This window comes from Vulpes lagopus, chromosome 5, assembly GCF_018345385.1.
Source record: "Vulpes lagopus strain Blue_001 chromosome 5, ASM1834538v1, whole genome shotgun sequence".
Taxonomy (NCBI): domain Eukaryota; kingdom Metazoa; phylum Chordata; class Mammalia; order Carnivora; family Canidae; genus Vulpes; species Vulpes lagopus.
The window spans coordinates 99,116,793-99,137,556 of record NC_054828.1 but is presented as its reverse complement, the minus strand read 5'-3'; the positions used below and the strand labels follow the sequence as shown (position 1 = coordinate 99,137,556).

The window sequence follows — 20,764 nt, the reverse complement described above, 5'->3', positions numbered from 1 at the left end:
CCCAGCTTTTGAGTATTTAAAACCATTACTATTTGATCAATTTTGAGATGACTGATGTTTGATTATATGCTAAATTTTGTGCTTTTATTCTTCTTAAAATATTATTCATTAATTTGACAAGGATTTCATGTTCCAGGCTTTGTGCCAGATGCTCAGGGCAGGGCAGGGAGGAAGAGCAAGGGACAATGCCCCTACCCTCCAGAGAGGGGACAAAAGGTCAAGCGTTTGTCCAGCCCCACTCAGTATTGGCACATTGTCCCTCGGTGTCTCTGAACATCTTTGGGCAGCAGAAAGTACTTTTTTTTTTTCATCTTTGGCTAGAAAGCCAATATATCACATGTCTACACTGACTCATGTTTATGTGTTAGGGATTTCATTTGATATCTCTTTAGAGAATCATGCAATTACTTTAGCCTAATTTCCTTCATATCCCTCCAATAACAGGATAAGACAAAAGGACCCAGAAGCCTGGAGCTGTTGAGGTTTCCCCTTTCAGTGTCTGGAGCTCCCAACACCACCTTCCCCAGCACACCTGGCCAAGAAAACACCAAGTCCCGAAGCACAGGAGCCCCTCTCCCTGTGCCTGCCTTCTGGTCCCCATGGCTGATCCTGGGTCTTTGTCCTGCTTAGCCCTTGAGCACTCATCCTGATGAGGGGCAGAGGAGGCAGAGGAGAAGTGGCACCTGTCACTCCCACACAGGGCTCCTCCCCAGTCCTGAGCCTGGAGGCCCCATTGTATCCCTGCCAAAAATTCCAGGTTGGTTGGTTTTATAGATTTTAAAATATGGTGGTCACTGATCAAGCACTTCCCTCACTCCTCACTGCAGAAGTCACACATCTCTTTGGTGGAGCAGGAGAGGGCTCTGGGGAGGGGAGGAAAGAGGGGAGAGGCCAGGGTGAGGGGATCAGTGTGTGCAAGGCAGGTGGGCTGGCCCCAAAGCCTCCTGCTCCCTCCCAGCCAGGCTGAGCCTGAGTCTGTGCACCTGGAGAAGGAAACCCCCTCCCACCTCCTTTCCCTCCCCAGGCCCGAAGAGTACAGGAGCCCTGGCTTGGGACTCACGGCCTGCAGGTCAGAGGGCAGGGCTCCCCGAGCCAGGGGGTTCCTTCCAGCTCTGCTCTCAGGGCCACTGCCCCCTCTGATTGCCCCTGCCCCACTCGAGGCAGGCACATTGGTCCTGAGTCCCAAACCTGCTTCTTTTTGCTCCCTTAACTGGTCCTATCAAAGCAGCCCTCACCTCGAGCCAGGTTCCCAGAGATGAAGCGGAAGAAGAAGCTGACGATGTCTCCCAGGTGTTTCTTGCAGCCATGGTGGCACTCCTGAAGCCTCAGAGCAGGCCCCCGGGCTGGGCCTGGGGTCTCCCGGCGCCCCACCACTCCTGGGCCTGGCCCCATCCTGGGGGCCCCAGCTCCTGCCCTCAGCTCTGTGTGACCAGCCACAGTGCAGGCCACCCCCAGCCTGCTCTGTTCTCTGCCTGCCTCTCTCCAACCTGACATTCAGAGCCTTCCTTTAGAATGCTCTCTCCCCACTGTCTTGGTCTCAACCTGACCCTCAGTGTCTTGGCCTCTCTGGACTTCCCTTCCCTTCTCTGTCCTCTGTTTCTGCCTCCTGCTCCCTCAGCCTTCCCCAGGACCACCTGCCCCTCAGCCCTCAGCGCAGAGCCCCCAGGGCCTGACCAGCACCTCCTGTAGCAGCCTCTACTCCTATCCTCAGGCCAGCCCCTTCACCTTGTGCCTGGCTCTGGCTTCCCAGGACCCCAGAGTTCACTCTTCCTGGAGACAGAAGGGCTCCTGCAGCTTCTTGGGCTGGGAAGGGGGTGAGGGTGGGGTTGGGCATTGCTTCTGAGCTCTCAGCACCAGTGGAGGAGGTGCCACTGGTGTGATATTTGGGTGAGAGTGTGATCTCACTGCAAGGGGCCTCACCCATGTCCCAGGGCTTCTCTGCAGCCAGAAAGGGAGCAGCCTGCTCCCATCCAGGCTTCTGCCTGGGAAGCTCAGGGGTCAGGGGGCCCTGGGCAGAGCTGGGGGGGTGGGTGAGGCCCTGACTTTGGCTATTTCTTGACCTCTGGTCTCTGCTCACTGACACCAGACTACAGTGCTGTTGATGTCCTAGAGTGGAGAATGGGGACATGGGAAGGGGTCCCTCTGACGAGAAGGGTAGAGGAAAACAAATATATGACCGGGCAGAAACTGCTGTCCCTCCCCCTCAGCCCCACACTTGCTGGGCACCTAATATGTACCAGGCAGTTTGCTCAGATCCTTCTGGCCACCAGTGCATTAGGTCATCAAAACAACCTCACAAGGTATGTGTGGCCGAGAATGCCATGTCAGTACTCGTTCTCCTTCTCTTTTTTACCTACAGAATTCAGATTCTATTGGAGGTGGAAATGTGCCCAGTTTTAAAAACCAACATTCCCCCACTTCCTTTCAGTCAAGGTGGCTCAGTTCTGGCCAGTGATATGCAGGCATAAATCTTCCAGAGATTTCCCTGAGAGTGTGCTTTCCTGATATAGGCACTACCATTTCCTCCTTCCACCCAGTTTCTCCTTCCCCTTGCCTAGGATGAAGCCATTATGGCTGGAGCCAAAGCAACTACTTTGGGGCTGTGAGGAAAAGGACAAAAATACCCCCAAAAAAACCTTGATTCTGACATTCCCAAGCTGCTAAACTAGTGCCAGCCACTGCTTAACCCAGATTTCTCATATTTCTGTCTAAATTAAGCCACTGTTATTTGGGGTTTCTGTTATATGCAAGTGCAGCCAAGTCAAAATATTCCCTCCAAAGTGAAAGACAAACTCTTGCACCTTGCACTCCCAGCTGGTAAAAGGAAGTGCAGTGTGGGATGGCCTTCCTGTGTACCACCATGAAGCACGCTGCTCCAGACTGTTTGCTTTACTGGGAGCAGACGAGGCTGTGCAGCAGGTCAGGCTGCATACAGGCAGCTCTGCCCCTGGGATGCCTGGGTGGCTCAGTGGTTGAGCATCTGCTTTAGGCTCAGGGTGTGATCCTGGGATCTGGGATCGAGTCCTCCATTGGGTTCCCTGTAGGGAGCCTGCTTCTCCCTCTGCCTATGTTTCTGCCTCTCTCTCTCTCTGTGTGTGTTTCTCATGAATAAGTAAATAAAATCTCTAAAAAAAAAAAACAAAAAAAGCAGCTCTGCCCCCTTGGGCCTGATAACCCTGCACATTCAGTAGCCTACCCTGCATTTAAGGCAAGGTAGCATGCTCTGCAGGGCCAATGACAGTTCCCAGTAGGAACACTCCATGGTCTCCCTAGGTTTTGAGTAAAACCATGCTTTCTTTAGCAAAGATTTTCTTTTGACATGGAGCTAGCAGCTCACTATTGGTTCTCATGGAGATGGAATGTCTGAGGGACACCAGGTAGCATGGACCTCAGCTGCCCATCAGGCACTGAGTATCAACCTCTCCCCCAGCTCTAAAGGCCTATACATGTGTGTGCAGCACTCCATCATCATGTGCAGATGCAATGTCTGAGCATAGGAGCAGAGGGTCTGAAGGGCTCAGGTAAGTGTATAGCAAGTGACTCAGGCCCCCATGGAACTTGCTGCACTGCCAGCTTCCTCTCAACCCGTATCTGTGACCTCATGGGGAGCCCCTAAGACCATCTGAAGAGAAAAGCAGGGAAGCCCCGGTGGCTCAGCAGTTTAGCGCTGCCTTCAGCCCAGGGCCTGATCCTGGAGACCCGGGATCGAGTCCCACATCAGGCTCCCTGCATGGAGCCTGCTTCTCCCTCTGCCTGTGTCTCTGCCTCTCTCTCTCTCTCTCTCTCTCTCTCTCTCTCTGTGTCTCTCATGAATAAATAAAATATTTTTTTAAAATGAAGAGAAAAGCATTTATATGTAATTTATAGACGGAGCTACAAGAAATGCTGGCACCAACAGTAGGTTGACATGGTGGCCCACTCAGCAGGGAAGGATGATGGAGAAGGGGAATCTTCCTGATGGGCAGAGTGTTGAATACATATGCTTGCCCACATTTCCTGGAAGAAGAGAAGGTCTGGGGTAGGATTTATGCTCACTCATGGACAGCTGTGAGAAACATTTGTTCAGGAGTCAGGGTGGTGGAGGAAAGGAAAGAGGAAACATGGTAATTGCTGTCCAAAGGGCACCAGGCCTGAGAAAGAGCTCAGTAGCCAGGTAGACAAGATGGCCTGGCAGCCTGTATTCCTTGCTGCCTGGCACTGCTCACCAACAAAGTGTCATATGATCTAAGATTACTTAGGGGTTCAGTAAAAGAACTTCTCACCAGGCTGATGTGGCTACAGCTGTTGTTGAGTACCCAACCTGCCAGCAGGGTGACAAGCCAGCCGCCAGTTGGCAGGTCAGCTACACTGTACCCTTTCTTCCTGGCAGGACCACCACTTATCCTCTCTGGAACTGACATTCATTCTGCATATGAACCTTCATCCCTGCCTGCCCTGCTTCTGCCAACACCATCACCCATCACAGTGTCCCACACACAATTGCTACCAACCAAGAGACTCATGTGATAACAAAGAAGTATGGCCAAAGGCCAGTGTTTGCAAGACCCACTGACCTTATCCTATTCCCCACAGCCAGAAGCAGCTGGCCTTACTGAGCAGTGGAAGAGCCTACTGTAGACCTGGTCTGAGCACCAGCCATGAGGTTATTCAGATGCTGTCCTCTCAGGTGCTGGGATGTGCTACTGAATATGCTGCTTCTCTAGCAGAATGATGGATCCAGAAACCAAGAGGATGACAGTCAGCCCTCATAGCAGCCCTCAACAACCCCCTCCTCCATTTTTGCTTCCCATATCTAATACTCTGGGCTCCAGATTAGAGGTTTTAGATCCCAAATCACGGATTCTTCCTTAAGGGAAGCAGCTTCTAGGCTGGAGACTGAGGCTGCCACCTGGCCATTTTGGGCTCCTCATACCACTTAGCCGAATTGATATAGTGGGTGTTGGTTTGAATGAGCCTGAGGATCCAGGGGAGAAGGTTGCAGCTACATGAGGTGGGGGAGGGGAGTGATATGTCCCAAATTTACTGACTTCCCCAGGGAATTTATTAATTTTGCCGAATACAGAGATAAATGTTAGTGGGATGTTACAGGCAGGATGACCAAGAACTCAGATCCCGGGGGAATGAAAGTTTGGATCACTCCACCAAGGACCCTTCTGAGGCCTTATAGACAGTCACAAATTTCCTACCACAACTCCATGGAAAGGTAGTCTATTTCTATTCCCCTCAAATCTGGGCTATGCTTAGGGCTTGTTGTGACCAATAACATTCAGTGGAAATGATACTATGTGAGTTCTGGATCCTAGGCCTCAAGAGCCCTTTTGCCTTTTCTTACTGGAACACCCCTCTTGGAAGCCAGCCCCCTTATACTGGGGACGGCTATGTGGTGATCAAGTCCAAGAAGCTCTGTGGAGAGACACAGGCACATGTGTGGAACGGTCTTGGCCCAGCCCAGCCACCAACTAAACAAAAGCAAGTGAATAATCATAGTCAATGCCATGTGGAGTGGGAGAACCATCCTGGGAAGCCTGCCTAAATTCCTCATCCATAGACATGAGAGAAAACAAAATGGTGGTATTTGGGGGTATTTTGTTAGGTGACAAAACATCGCTCTCTCAACTTCAGAGTTTGGACCCAGTACACTCTCTCCAGAGAAATCCTCTTCACTAATCATCTCCCCGCACCTGGCAACTCCAACTATCCAACTTTCTAAACTTTTGATAAGGGTAAAAGCTTCAAAGGCCACGTGGCCAGTTTTCAGATAAATCCTTGAAACTTTGCATCTGATCTGGCATCTCAGTTTGAAACACAATGTGACACATATCTTGGTGCTTCAAATATGTTAAAATTCTGTCAGTGTATATTTATATATCCTTACAGATTATAGACAAGTTAATTTACATTTTGCCCTCATACCTTTCTACTACCACTTTTTAAAATCAGGGTGCCAGTGGCTTTATGATCTTACCATGGGCTTTATGGAATCCCAAGAGAAGTGAGTTACCCAGAGATGAATGCGGTGGTGGATGAAAATTTGGGTCTCTGCCTTGGGGGAGGGGGGCAGGAATTTGTTTGTGTAAGGACAGTTGCACATAACACATGGGAGCCTGTGGCTGCTGCTCCAGTGTTCCCACCAGAACAGCTAGGGAAGTGGGGGCACTTCCTGGGGTGGCAGGCAGGGCCCAGGCTTCCTTCTCTGGTCCCCCAGAATTGCTGTGAACTTCCCAACAGTCTAGAGTAAATACCTCTCTGATTAAACCAGCCAGCCTGGATTCAGTGGTCTGCTGCCAAGACCCCAGGTTATTCTGTGATAGTTTTATAGTTGAAGAAACCCAGTCCTGCTGTCTTCACGGGGAGCCAGACCTGAGAAGCCGGTCTATCCAGTTAATGGCGTAGCCATGCTCCCAGAGAGATGTTCTGGTATCCTGACAGAAAGGAATTTTAGATGCTAGAGAAACAACGCAGAGTGGGTCAGAGTCCCAGCCTCTGGGTCACTAAGAATGGGCTCCCCAATGTTGTTGAGGGACACACTTTTCCGCCTAGGATGGGTGCTCCTCCGTCATGCTGCCTGCCCTGTACTCCCTGGCTCCCAGGCCCATCTCAGAGGCCACTGCTGCAGACCAGCTCCCAACACCATGTGGGGCCTTCGCAGCCCGGAAGGGACTGCCAGGCATAGCAGCAGCTGGTGCAGCCATTGGCTTCTTGATTCCCGGGCCCCACCTGACAAGGTCGCCTGAACCTCGGGGACATCTGTATGCTTTACTGGGCCTTGGCTTCTTCCTCCAAGCTGTCCCAGAAATCTGTCTCTCTGACCTGCTTCTTCTGAATGGAAAAACCCCTGACAACAAGGGTGTAGGGTGTTGGCCTTATGCCTGCCTTCCACAAGCACCCACTGCTCAGGACACCATGGCCGGGCCTCGCTGAGCTCAAGGACAGAGCGACACTGAATGGCACCGATTGTTCTCTGCACCCAGAGCCTTCTAAAGGAGCAGAAGCACCTCATCTGTGCACAGTTTAGCATTTCACATGCACACAAAGCCCTCGGTGTGACTACACCAGCAGTGCCACCCCTGAGGGGCATACAAGGAGCCATACCTCATGGAGACAAGGGTGGCCCTGGGGTCTTGGCTCCTTATTCTGTGACGTGGCTGCTGCCTCCAGAGATGCTAGAGGTTTCCCCAAGAGAAAAGACATGGAAGACACACATGGGGGGTAGGGGTTGCCCTGCCTGGAGCATATGGAAGATGTTCCAGGTCAGAGCCCTTGCTCAGCCCCTGACACTTGTGACATGCTGACTCACGTGACCTCCCTGAGCTTCAGTTGACTAGTAATGAGTGCCTACCTCATACAATGAAATAGGATCTGGTTTTCCCATGCTTCACGTGGCCTCCTAGTGCCTGGCACAGTGTCTGGGGAACATGTCCATGCAGGGCAATGCACCTGGCTGGGCCCAAACTGTGGATGGCGTCCTGGGCCCTGCTCTGCCCACCCCCACTCTGGCACCCAATGCTCTGGGCTGTGACCAGTCCAGCAAACACACCCTGACAGTTCAGCACAGGTTCCTGGCCTCCGGGAATTGCCCTGAGCTAAAGGTGGGGTATATGCAAGGTCTTCTTGTGACCTTGAACATACCACACCCACCCCCCAGCTTGCTTTCCTCCATGTCCACCCACACCTGGGGGTGCAAAAAGCCCCAGCTAGGAGGTGGCACATCATACTCCAGCCCCAATCATACTCCAGCCCCAATCATACTCCAGCCTACAGAGTTGGAAGTTGGAGACAGGGCTCAGCAGGGAAGAAGCATGGGGGTCAGGCAGGGGTGCGGAGTGGAGAGGATCAGGAAGAGACGGTGCGGAACACTGAGGTGATGGTCTTGCGCTGTTGCAAAGAAAAACCTGGAGGGGGCGCCTGGCTGGCTCACTCAATATAACTCGTGACTCTTGATCTTGGGGTCAGTTCAAGCCCCACATTGGATGTGGAGACGCTTAAAAAAAAACTGCCTGGGGGGCAAGACCCGCGGGGTATTCAAGACTCGAGTAGCACAAGCTGTGTCAGTTGGAACAGACTCGGCCCCTTCGCGCACACAGCTGGCCACACCACAGGGCCACAGGGCCATGGCCCACCTCTGCTCTTGGGTTTCTGTCTGAGAGCAAATGGAGTTGTTTGACCTTGCTGCAGAACTAACAGCACTGTAAAGGTGTGAGCTTCCCAGGTGAGCTGTTTGTGTGAACTTTTAGTGACTTCACATTTCCACCACAGGCAAAATCTAGTCCCCCATCATAACCCCAGGGAGCTGGGGAGCGCCCGGACCCCACATACATATTCATATGCACTAGTGCTTCTGTGAAAGGCCTCAGCACAGAACAGAATGGAAGTAAAGGGTTGAAGGGTTAGGAGTCTGGAGCAAAGGTCGGCTGAAAACACAGAGTGACAGGGACTCTGGGACACAGCAGAAGGGGGTGCTGGAATGGCCAGGAGGGGCTGGGAGCATCCCAAAGTGCGGTTGTACATAAAGGACAGGAGTCTTGGAAGTGGCAGCCAGTCCCTGGCCCACTGTGGGCCCCTCCGGCCTTTCCCTTCTCTCTTCCCGCATCCAGCCTGGGAGCCTGGGGCCCTGGTTTATGCCCATTTTCCCATCAGAGGCCTGAGGCTCCCTGGAAATCCTACAGAGAGTGTCTGAGACAACAAACAGGACAGGCTGTCAGGGCTCACAGCTGCCTTTTTCCTTTAAGACTCTCCTGCGCACCTTGTGTATGAGATCACATGTATGTGGGTGTATGCACGTGGGTGTGAGCAGTGCATGTGCCTGTGTGTGTGTGGTGGGTGGGTGTGCGCATGGCTGTGTGGTGGAGGCACAGGTGTGTCGGTAGGCGTGCACAGGTGTGACTGTGGCGTGTGTATGTGTGAGAGAACAGGGGCTGCATGAGGCCATCTGTGCATCCCTTGCTCTGTCACACTTGGCAAATAAATAGCACCAAGGGCAAGCACAGAGAGCCATTGCCTGAGCCCCTCAGGAACATCCGCAGTGCTGCCCGAGGTGAAGAGCCAGCACAGCCGCTGGGGTGCCCTGGGCAGGACCCAAGAGGGACTAGGACCGACGTTTCCTCCTCACTGGGCCTCTGCACACATTGCTGCTCATCCTTTTTACAGAGGACTTCGGAAGGAGGCAGGAGCTGCCCAGGTTACCCGCCAAAAGTTAGGCAAGAGCAAGCCGGGCCTGTCAGACTCTGATGCCTGGCTCTAGCCTCCCAGCAACCCAGGTGGGACACCCCAGCACAGGCCCAATCCTCTGTCCCCACCCTCCACAGGGCCTGCTTTGAGCTCAGTGCCTTGCTTGGATTAATGGGGAAAAGCATGAATGAATGAAAACATTATCTCCCAACAAAGATGGAGATGGCATGGCCTGGGCTGGGGTCCCAGGGTGGCCTCTGAGGACTCAGATAGAAGAGAGCTCCAAAAAGACACCCCACCCCCACCCCTGCCCTCATCCCAGCCCGCCCCAGCCCCTACCTGAGCCCTGTGGGGCTGCACTGGACAGGATCCACTTGACCAGACAGCACCGCATCAGGGCCTGGCGGGTGAGCCGGGGCCTCTGCCACTTGACGCCCTCCTTCTTGCTTAGCGGTGTGCGCCCGGGGTCCCCCAGGAGGCTGCCATCTGACACCTTCATCGCTTCCTGCAGCAGAAACAGGTAGAGTAGCCCTGAGCCCTTGCTCAGCGAGGACCTCCAGGCAGGCCCCAGTCTCCTGGGCAAAATTGTCCTCCATTCCCCCAGATTCACTTGACCCATGACATGTGGCCTGCGTTCCAGCTGTAGGAGGAAGCACCCCTGCATGGGCACCAGTTCTGAGCGGTTGGGTTGGTTGGCTGGGACAATGACCACCAAGGTGGCAAGTTGGTGATATCTTTCCAGGGTTGTAGAGTTTCACATGTGCTACCTTAGTAGAGTCCTGAAAAGTATGTGGCTCCCCAAAGCAAAAATACAGACGTGCAGTTGGGCAAGTTCTGCAGAGCCAGGGCCCCAAACCCAGCCCCTGCATTGGTCAGCTCTCAGGCTCAAGCAGAGACTGACCCAGGCTGATGACAACGGGAAAGGAATTGGCAGCAGAGGAGGGCCCGGGCCAGCCACAGTCTCCCCAGAAAACACACAGAGCCAGGCTTGGAAGACGAACCACAGCAAAGAGCAAGCAGAGGGACAGCCAGCCCTCAGCCACAGTCACCCCCCCAAAAGAGGGCAGCGAGAGCTCATCTGCCGCAGCTGAGCACCCTGGCCCCTGCTGCTCATGCTTCCATCCTGGGGGCTCTGGGCCTGGGACCCCCACTGGTCTCATGGCCCTGTTGCCCCTAGGACCTGGAGGCTGCTCTGGGGGTCTTCTCAGTTGAGTCCCTAGCTCTAGGTTCAAGGTTAAGAGTAGAGGAATCTGCAGTCCCAGCACAGGTCATATGCCTCCTCCCTGGCTGCAAGAGGAGCCAGGAAAGCAAGCATCTGGACGTCAAGTCTCTCTCATGTTTTCAGTATGGCTTTCCTGAACATGGGGAAGAAGAAAATCCCTCCAATGTCCCCTGAACTGAGGGAAACTGGTCTGCTGCAACCCACAGACTCCTGTTAGGCAGGAGAAAACTCCAGATGCTGGGTTGGCTCATGGCTCCATGGGCCCAGTCATGTTTAGAGCTGGACAGTCTGCCTCTCGGTCAGCTTTTGGTGAAGTGGCTGCCTAGACAGGGTGACATCCACACCCCTTAGCCTGATTTCTGGGGCCTTCTCTGTTGCAAGTGCTGCCTCTATAGCTGTCAGCCTCCAACCCACCCCCCAGACATACATGCTCAGCAACACCCTCCACATTCCTTCTCTTCTTTGAGACTTGCCCTGGCAATGGGCGGGTTCAGCGGTGCCTGGAGCTGCAGCGAGGGCAAGCACACACTAGCCTGGTGGGGCAGAAAGAGAGGGTGAGCAGGGGTGGCCCGGGGTCTCAGGGTACCAGAGAGGCTGAGGGACGCCCCCTGTACACACATGCACACACATATTAGCACGCGCACACATACACATAGGTCCTGCCCTGGCTGTGTCAGAGAGGCACCTTCTCCATTATTAATGATCCTATTCAGGAGAGAAATGGCTTCAATGAATAAAGCCTTTATTTCTGTCCAGGAAGGGGGTAAGGGGAAGATGGGCAGCTGGTGCTCCATTACTTCATCAGTTCTTTGCCGTAGGCTCTGCAGCTGGGCTTAGCGGAAAATGTTAGAAGGAAAAACTGCAGAGGGCCTCAGAGCCTCTATTGGGACCAGGAGCTGTCATTTGGAGCCCTGTCTCTCCTAGGACAATGCTGGCGGTGCTGGCTGGCAGGGGCCGTCCTCGTGGAGCCCGTGGCTCATCATGAGGATTGTCGTGCAGACCAGGCCCAACTAATGGGGGAGAGACCCGGATGGGGGCCTCCAGGAAAGGTTGGGAAGACCCACTGGCAGGGCAGAGGGCTCCAGCTGCGCCTTTTATTCTGGGCCTCAATGAGGTCTCATCATCATGACAATCCCACAAGGTAGGCCCCACCACTCCCACTTTAAAGATACGAACTCCAGGAGAAGTTTGGGGGCACGCCAGGGCCTCTCTGTACTTGTGGTCTCCTGGTTCCAAAGTTCAGGTGGTGCCAGCCGCAGGCTGTACCGCGTAGCCTTCCTGGGGCCAGGCCCCGGAGGCTGAGGGGTTCCCCAGGCCCCTAACCATGTCAGAGTAACAGTCTGTGAATGTCCAATACTCTCCCGGACCACGGAACCCCAGTATGTGTGTCCTCCCTGAAGCAGGGGGCTGGGCGTAGTGGGGGCAGGAGCCCGTGAGCCCCCAGGCAGGGTCTACGATGGCTTCCCTCTGTGAAGTGGGGAGGGGTCCTCACAGAGGATAGGAGGGCCCACAGTGGCTGAGACAGGCCCCACAGTGGACGACTGCCAGGAGGACCATGGGGGAGGGCGGGAGGGACACCTGACCATAGGTCATCCTCAGGAATATTTGGCCCTTGTCTGTCTGGGAGAGGGTCCGCCTGGGTTGTCTGGAAATGTTAGTGGCCACTCTGGGCACCCTGCTCCTGATTTGGAAGCTCCCAGGCATAGAAAAAAGGGAGCCCTGAGAGGTGACACATCCACCCCTTCACCCCAAGACGCCTCTGTTCTAAAAGGTGATAGAATTGAAGGGAGCTGAATCAGTGAGCAAACTCCAGCTTGAATTAAATCTTAGCTCCTGCTAAGAACCCCCAGTGGCTTCACTGCATTTCAAATAAAACCCCAATGACTCTGTTCAGTCTACAAAGCCCCCGTCGGCGGGGCACCCCTGACCCTAACAGCCCGCCCCATGCTCTTCACACACACCAGGCAGGCTCGCCCGGCGTCTTGGCTCCGCTGCCCCTCCGCCTGCAGCCTCCATCCAGGAGCTCTCTACATTAATTCTCACAACCACACGTGATTCCACAATGATCTCAGTCAAGTTTCAAATAAAAAATACCGACATACCAACAAAAAAGAGTATTCAATATATACACACACTGGAAAACTTCAAGAAATATTTACAAATGCCTAGATGAAAGTCCCCTGATGTTCTTCTTAATTTAATTGAGAATTCCTCTCCTCCCACTCCTGCTTGATCCTGGCATTATTTCAACAGTGGATGGAGCCATCCATGTTCCATCCTCCATGGGCCTCACGGGGTGGCCAGGGTTGGATGACAGAGACCGATGAAGCCAGAGGATCTGTGCCCCGAGGTCACACGGAGTCCCCATTGGCACACTTGGCACGTGTGGGCATTCCGGGCTGCCAGGGACCTGCAGCCTTCTCTGAGGCCCATGCGTTCCCTGGAGGACAGAGGCTGCAGGTGGGCAGGGCCATTCCCTGACAACCCAGAACTGAGACTGGCGGCACCTATGTGGCCAGATGGATCGGGGTGGGTTTCAGCTCACATCTAAGTCCAGGTCTGTGGGGAGCAGGGGAGGGACAGAGAGGACACCAAGCTGGTGATGTACCTGCTGTGGACCAGGCACTGGGTTAGGTGTGTGGAGATGCTGTCTTATTTAATGCTCACACCAATTTATTGAGGTTCCTTAGACCGTCCTTCAAATCCCCCAGCTGAAGCCCATATCCCAGAATAGGTTCTTCCTCACACCCTCTTACCACGCTTGCCTGGAGCCCCCGTGGTGTGTGTCCTCTCGCTCAGGGTGGATGGGGAGTCAATCTAACTGTCCAACTTCAGGTGTGTCCTGGTGGGCTTTGGCTGGAGGATATGGGTTCCTGGGGGTGGAGCTGTCCCACTGGGCACCTGGGAAATGCTCCCATCTGGTTCAGGAGTTAGACTCCAGGAGGTGTGGGAGTAGATGCCTTGACTGCTCCTCTATCTCCATCTTGTCTTTTACAGGGATGGGGTGTGGCCTCAGCTCAGAGTCTCTGCAGGCCACATGGGGTGGGGGTGAGGTTAATGCTGGTGTTTTATTTTCATGGCATCCTTCCCATTACCTTCACCTTCATCAATGGCCCCCCCTTTCCATTTACAATAATGATTTAGAGATCCCCCTTTCAATGAATTTATTGAAATTTAAAATGTGAGTGAAAGAAAAAATAGAAAACAATCACACAGATTGTGGTAGATAAGGCAAAGTCAGTGAAGGCAGAATACCAACAGCCAGGAAGCTTGGAGACAGGGGGGCCCGATCGATGCAGCCATGCTGAGACCCTCAGGTCTGAGCTGTCCCAGACAGTGGTCTCTGGCTGCCTGTGATATTGAACACTTGAAATGGGGGTAGTCCAAATTGAGATGTGCCATCAATGCAAATAGACACTGGATTACTTGGGGGGCACCTGGGTGGCTCAGTGGTTGAGGATCTGCCTTTGGCTCAGGTCGTGATCCTCAGATTGAATCCCACATCGGGCTGCCCACAGGGAGCCTGCTTCTCCCTCTGCTATGTCTCTGTGTCTCACATGAAAATATAAATAAAATCTTTTTTAAAAAGCCTTACTTAAAAGAATGTAACATAGCTTATTAATCATTTTATATTGATTACCTATCAACATGATAATATTTATTGGGTTAAATAAAATATATTAAAAATAATTTCACTTAAAAAACTTTCTTTAATGTGCCTTCCTGAACATTTAACATGACACCTGTGGCTCACATGACACTTCTATTGGCTAGCACTCTTCTAGATGGTTCTCTGATCTGTCAGTTGGATGGTTTGGGGGATGCCTCCTCCTGCCAGGGCTTACCCTGACCCCAACTCTTCTCTCCCTCTCAAGTCCCAGCTAGTGTCAGTCAGACTTGTCTCAGAAAGGTGGCCCACTGGAGAGTGGAGGAAGGGTGGAGGACAATGAGGTGGGAGGCCAACTTGAGGACTGCCCAAATCCAGGGGAGGAAATAGGGGTGCTGAGCCAGGCCCAGACAGTGGGGTGGGTCGTAGAGACATGAGGGTATTTAGGATCTGCTGTAGATGTGGGTAGTGGTAGGGGGGACAAGGGGTCTCCCCAGTAACTGTGACATCTGTCACCACAGAGGCGGAGGAGGCAGACAACCCATCATGCCTTCCAGCTGCCCCAGAGCAAGGTCTGGACTCTGCATGAGGAACACCATCAGCTGAGTGTTTCCACCACACCATAGAGAGACGCCAGATCATTTTAAACAAACTACCAGGATCTGAGCTCAGACATCCCACCTCATGAGTCCCCACCCCTTGCAGCCTCCTGAAAGGCCCAGTGGGCACAGCTTCATCTTGTGGGGCCTCATCTGATCAAGCCACTAAGAGTGTCCCGAGGCAAGACCTTCAAGCAGCCACTTCTGCCTCTATGGTTCTTGTCAGCTGGGCTCCAGAGAACCCCCAAAGTCAAGCCCAGAGAAGGCTTGGCAGGGGTTACCTGTGGGCATGTGGCAGCCTGTTGGGGGTTGGGGGTACATGGCTGGAGGCCATGGAGGGTCCTGATAAACACTAGTTAGAAACATCCAGGCTCCCTTCCTCAGAAGGAATGTCATATGAGTAAATGCGTATGCAAAAGTGATTGCTAATTGTTCCCAAATATTTACAAGTATGGATGAGAAATAGCATGAATGTTGCATAAGGACCACCAAGACCCACCAGATTCTGGCTCCGAAGACATGCTTAGCCAGGGAGGGGGATCTCAGGCAGGTTAATGTTATTTAAGGCCACCAAGTACAGTAGGAAGAGGTCTGCAAGTCGGCCAGACGAGGACCCGAGTCCCAGACTGTCATCTCCCGGCTAGGCTACTCAACCACACTGAACCTTTGTTTCTTCTGTAAAATAGGGATAATAATATGCCCTTATAGGACCACAGGGAAGGTTAAGTGAGGTGACATACAAAGCCCCAGCAGGAGCGTGATTATCAACATTCCCCATCCCTCTGATGCTGAGTAAAGTCTGCTGTCCAGAGAAAGGGACAGGCCAAGCGATGGCCCAGTGATTTCCAGAGAGACAGCCAACTCCCTCTGCTCAGCTGCTGCACATCAGAATCACCTGGGAGCTTCCCCCACATCTGGCCGCGGGGGGGGGCCACATTATTTGATTCAGTGGGGCCTGTGCTGCTCTATTTTTATAAAGCTCCTCAGTAGATCTAAAAGTGTTGCTAGGTTTAGAGGGCTCATCCCACCAAAGGGGAAGTTCTCTGGGCCTTGCCTGTGGGAGGAGAGGATCTCAGGTTCTCAGTCTCCCTCCTAGGAGGACTGCCTCAGAATCTGGGCCAGCTGCGGACATGCAGATGTGGGGCTGCCTGCCCCCTGCCCCAGTGCCATCCTGGGGACTGCACAGCACAGGCTGGCTCCCCCAGCAAACACTCCTCGTTGCTTGCTCTATTTCCATCACTTGGGACAGATGGCAGGAAGTGGCAGTGGGCGTCGTGTCGTGCAGGCCCCGAGGATTTGGGGTGGGGAGGCTTTGGGGAGCCTCGATTCTCCACCTACCCCTGGGCACCTACAGCTGCTGGCCAGACAGCTAGCCTGGTGAGGGGGGAGCTGAGACTGTCCTGAGTCCCTGCCAACACCTGCACGAGCACACATATGCTGGAGCAGGGAAAGGGAGGACCGGGTCATCCCTGCCTTGTGTCTGATGGCTGCCACCTGGGCTAGGACACAAGCTCCCCACCTGGCCCGTGCTGCCTAGGCCATGAGGGGGGCCTCATCAGCCCAGGAGTGGACTCAGCATGCTCATTGATGACATACTCCTGTTGGAGTGCTCTTCCCAGGCTCTACTCAGTAAACAGAAAAAAAGTGACATTAACTCTCCAACCATTTACAGAGCTGTCGCCCTATGCCTGGGCTGTGCTAAGCAGGCTGGTGTAAGATCTCATTTATCTAGGAGGTTGCTGATATTCCCCCTCAGGAAAATGAGAAGACCTGTGGCACAGAGGAGCCAACTAACTTGTCCAAGGACACACAGCTAATGCATTAACGAGGTGGGACTGAGCCCAGACCCTCCTGATGCAGAGCCAGGTTAACAGCTGACAAGGTACAGCCATGTTACCTCTGCAGGCCACCATCCTCTCCAATACCAAATGTTGGGGATGGGGGCTCTGTGACAAGCCAGTGGACATATGTGTGTACATGTGGAATGGGGCATGAGACCTGCCTCCTGGCACTTTTGGTAGTGTCCCCCACCTCTACTTCCAGCCCTCACTGATCAGCACAAGGTACCAGCCTCAGGTGAGGGCCCAGTGCAGGCGCTGAGTGTATCTAAGGCCCAAATGGGAAGACTGAAGCTCAGAGAGGGGATGGACCCTGCTCAAGCTCACAGGGTCAACTGGGTGAGGTCGAGGATGGAACCTGGCTGTCTAAGGTCACTACTCAGAATGTCTGTCTTGAGAGAGGATCTTAAAATAGAGTCAGCGGGGGCACTGGGCACAGAGGCATGGCACCAGCAGCAGGTGGACGCAGGTTTACCCTTTGTTTGCCCTGGAGGCATGTGTTGGAGGTGGGGATGGGCAGCTGGGGGCAGGGGGCAGAGCTGGAATGAGGTTCATGAAGACCAGCAGCTGCTTTGCCCAGCTGAGCACCACCCAGGCCCATGTTTGTGGGGTTAGGGGGCTGCTGGGCAGGGACCTGAGGTAGGAGACCAAAGATGAGAGGCTGGGCACTGGGAGGTGGGACAGGCCTCCTCTCGACCGTCCTGCCTAAGCTCAGCTTAGCTACCCCCTCTCCAACTCTGGTGCCTGCAAGTCCCTTTGGTTCTCCTCCTGTCTCCCTGGATGTGGCTGCTCTGTGGCATCCTAGGACGGAGGCTGATCACAGCTGACAGATGCACCTGTTCAGAGGACACATCAGGTGGGGATAGGGAGCTGGGGTGGGGGAATGGCACCCGGTGGTGACCTGCTCCTCCCCTGTATCCTCCTCCCTGCCACCTGTCTCGAGGACCCGCTGAAGAAGACTTGCCAAGTTCCCCCTCCTTTCTTTGCCTTGAAAACAAACAAGGTTGCAAACAAGGTCCCTCACAGTGGCCACATCCAGGGCTCCCTCCACAGCTGCTCCCAGGCGTTCCCAAGAGCTGCCTTGGAGAGGGGCAGGGAGAGCAGATGGGCCCCAAGCCAGCCTGAATCAGCAGAGCACTTCCCACTCTTGTGGAAGATTTTGATCAGAAAAGAGATCCTGAATTCAAAAAGATGGGGGCCCTTTCCTTTGCAGCTCGGGATCTACAACCCAGAGAGGGATCTGCGGCTGGCTCAAGGTCACATGGCCAAACCAGGGGACCCCAGATTACAAGCAGGCCACTCCCTGTTTGTAGCCTTCTCCCAGGAACCCCCAGCCCTCCCACCAAGCCCTAGGAAACTGGGCTTTGGAGTAAGTGGAGCAGGATTCAAATTCCAGCCATAACACTTGGCAGCTTACAATCCAGGGCAGACATCCATGTGCTCATCTGTAGAGTGGGTACAATACCAAGAGCTACCTCATGGGCTGCCCAGGGATCCAGGGAGAGAATGCAGGGGTGTGGGGCCTGTTGAGAGGTCCTGCAGGGAGAAGTGGCCACCTCGGGGCTCCTGTTTCTCAGCCCTGTCCTTCTCTCAGACCCCACCTGGGCAGCAGCCAGAGCCACTTCACTCCCCATCTCAATTTGGGGCTTTGAGCACTTTGAAAATGGGTGAGCAAATTCAGGCCCACCTCCCACATGCACCGTGCAAGAAGGCTGGAAGCCGGGTAGGTAGAGGTTCCCAGTGCGTGTGACCTCACTCTCTAAAGACCTGGAACAGCAGCTTGTGCCTGCCACAGGAGACCTGCTGCTGCTCTCTGCTCCCTTCCCCTAAGAGCTCACGGAGCTGAAGCTGCACAAGCTGCTCCCCTCTCGGAGCCTAGGTGTCTGTAGAAGGGGAAGCGGCAGTGCCTGCTCTCCCGGGATGTCCACAAAGGGCCAGGGACTGCACGGAGAGGCTGCGGGACTAAACACCCACAGGGTGTCATTCAGGGCAGCTGCCAACCATGACTGACGGGCGGCTGAGGGCAAAGGAGTCAGGCCAACTCCCAGCCTGTGCTCCGAACTGCAGTCCCCGCCACCACTAGAGTCGAAGACTATTTTTCACAATCCCCCTGGTGAGGAACCCAGGAGTGGCTTCCTTAGGACCACTGCCCCTGCCTGGCCCAGCACCAGAAAGTGTGGGACCCGCTCCAGGCTCTGGCCAGGCCAGCCACAGGAAGGCCACCAGCAAGCTCAAGACACAGTGAGATCCCCTGGGGCCCAAGCCAGTTGTAGGGGGTGCAGAGGGCAGTGTTGAGTCACAGTGGCCAAGGAAAGGGCCAGATGCACGTGCATGCAGCACAGGTCAGCGGTGGGCACAGTCACGGGGCGTGCTTGTACCGTGCATACTCATACCGAGGTCTGTGGATGTTCAGGACCCGTGATGGCTGTGGCGTGAGTGTGCAGTGAGTGTGTAGCATGTACGCCTGTAACAAGTCACACTCTGCTCCTGCCCTGAAGGTTGCTGGGGAGACTTGAGGTAATAGGAGAGAAGGCACCTTGCAATGTGCCCTGTCACCAGGCTCAAAGGGTTTCATGTCATCACCTCTGCTGATCCTCCTGGCATCCCTGGGAGGTGGCTCGGAGAGGGCAGGGGTAGGCCAGGCAGGCTCTGGGGAATGTGGCCTGGACCCACCCACAAGCTAACTCTGGGCCCCTTGTCCTTGAGGGGTTGCGGGCAGGAATCCACCTCTGCGGGGGTGAAGGTAGGGGGACACTGCAAGATGCCAGCCCAATATCTAGTCTTCCTTGCTCACAAAACCCTGATTTTATTTGAGGGCTCTTTTCCAATCCTTCTTTCTGCTTCCTGTTGCCTACACGTGCTGGCTGGAGCTCCAGCAGCGATGTTGGACTTTAAGGTAACCTCAAGGATGGAGGCCAGTGAGACAGATGGAGCCTGAGTCCTGGCTGACTGTGTCCCCCCCGCCCCCCATGCCAGCCCTCTCTGGCCTCCCTCCGGACTTTTGCATGAGAGAGAAATGCAAGCACCTCGTTCAATCCAGCCGGAGTCCTGTTAGGAGCAGCCAGCTCTAAGCCTGAGGCTGCCTCTTCCTTCCCAAGCAAGACTGGCCCAAACATGTGAGGCGCTCGCAAGGCATCAGGATGGATTTTCTGAGTGTAAACTGTAGTCTGGGAACCGGCTTCTCTCCCTGTCCCTCGCTCTTCCTCACTTATTATTCTTCAGCCTTCCCGACACCCTGCTACTATTTCTTGAACTCCGTCCCAGGCGTTGTCCTTTGCCTTCTCTCTCCAGCCTCCCACTAACCCTGTACAGCCCGAACCATGAGCATCGAACCATGAGCATCGTGTGTCCTTGCTCAGGGGGCTCAGTGCCCACTAGGAAGTGGTGTTCATTAATTATCCAATTAATTAAAAGAGGCACTCACTGCTCACAGCCTTCAACCTAAGGCACCGCCCCCCTTCCAGCACTCAGCCCTCCCCGACCTCTAAGGGCTGTGGGCCCCCGGGGGGCTCGGGGTCAGGGTCAGCTGCCCTGACACTTGCCCCAGGGACTGACAGAGCAGCACCAGCCACATGCTTGACCCCAGGTCCTCCCTTATCCAGCTTCTATCCCCCAGACACCTAAAGCCTCTCCTGTCCAGAGGGGGGCCCCAGGCTTCTAGCCTCCCCAGACTAGGCATCCCAACACTTACTTTTTCAAAAGTGACCCTACAGGGGACAACAGGGCTTCAGGTCAAGGGAGCAAGCACAATCAGGCTCCCTGGTCCAGGGCCACCGAAGCCCTCCGTCCCCACCCCGGGGCGAGCCCCCAGCCCGGCCGGCGCCTACCTTCGCCCGATGCATCCTGGGCGCCGGAGGAAACTGTTGCCGGCCTCCCCTCTTCGCAGCTGAGAGCAGGACTGCGGGGCCGGCTGGCAGCTGCCTCATGTTTGCTGGGACCCACACGTAATTGTTCCAGGCGCCTCCTCGCCCGCCCCCTGCCCACCCCTCCCGCCCCGCCTGCTTCTCCCCGCTCCACCCCTTCTGCTCTGCCTCCTTCCTCTCTCTTCCCCTCCCCTCCCTCCCCTCCGTCCCCTCCCTCTCCGACAGATCGCAGTCTCCCTCCCGGGCTCTCTGCCCCACTCTGGGTAGAAATGGTTCCTAATCCAACCCCCTGAGCCTAGCGAAGCCCCTTTGCCTGGCGCTGGGCTCTGCCCCCTGCTCCTGCTTGCGGGGCTGGCGGCTCTCTGCCTCCCCCGCTGTCTGTCTCTTTCTCTAACACATGCTCCCTGCTCCCCTGCCTTGGTCACAGGAGGGTGGAGTGGGGGGTGCGGAGAGCTCCAGCACCAACG

The 20,764-nt window shown here is 54.6% G+C and overlaps 1 protein-coding gene across 1 annotated transcript in view; it reads right to left on the bottom strand.

Moving 5' to 3' along the window:
* KCNIP3 (potassium voltage-gated channel interacting protein 3) overlaps positions 1-20,393 on the bottom strand; it is an 81,727-nt gene extending 61,334 nt beyond the window's left edge. The window contains exons 1-2 of the mRNA XM_041754009.1: positions 20,262-20,393; positions 9,508-9,673 (exon numbers count right to left, since the gene is read on the bottom strand). Coding sequence (XP_041609943.1) covers positions 9,508-9,673; positions 20,262-20,360 — 265 coding nt within the window. The 5' untranslated portion in view covers positions 20,361-20,393. The remainder of the gene's footprint in view (positions 1-9,507; positions 9,674-20,261) is intronic.
* Between the last annotated feature and the right edge of the window lie 371 nt (positions 20,394-20,764).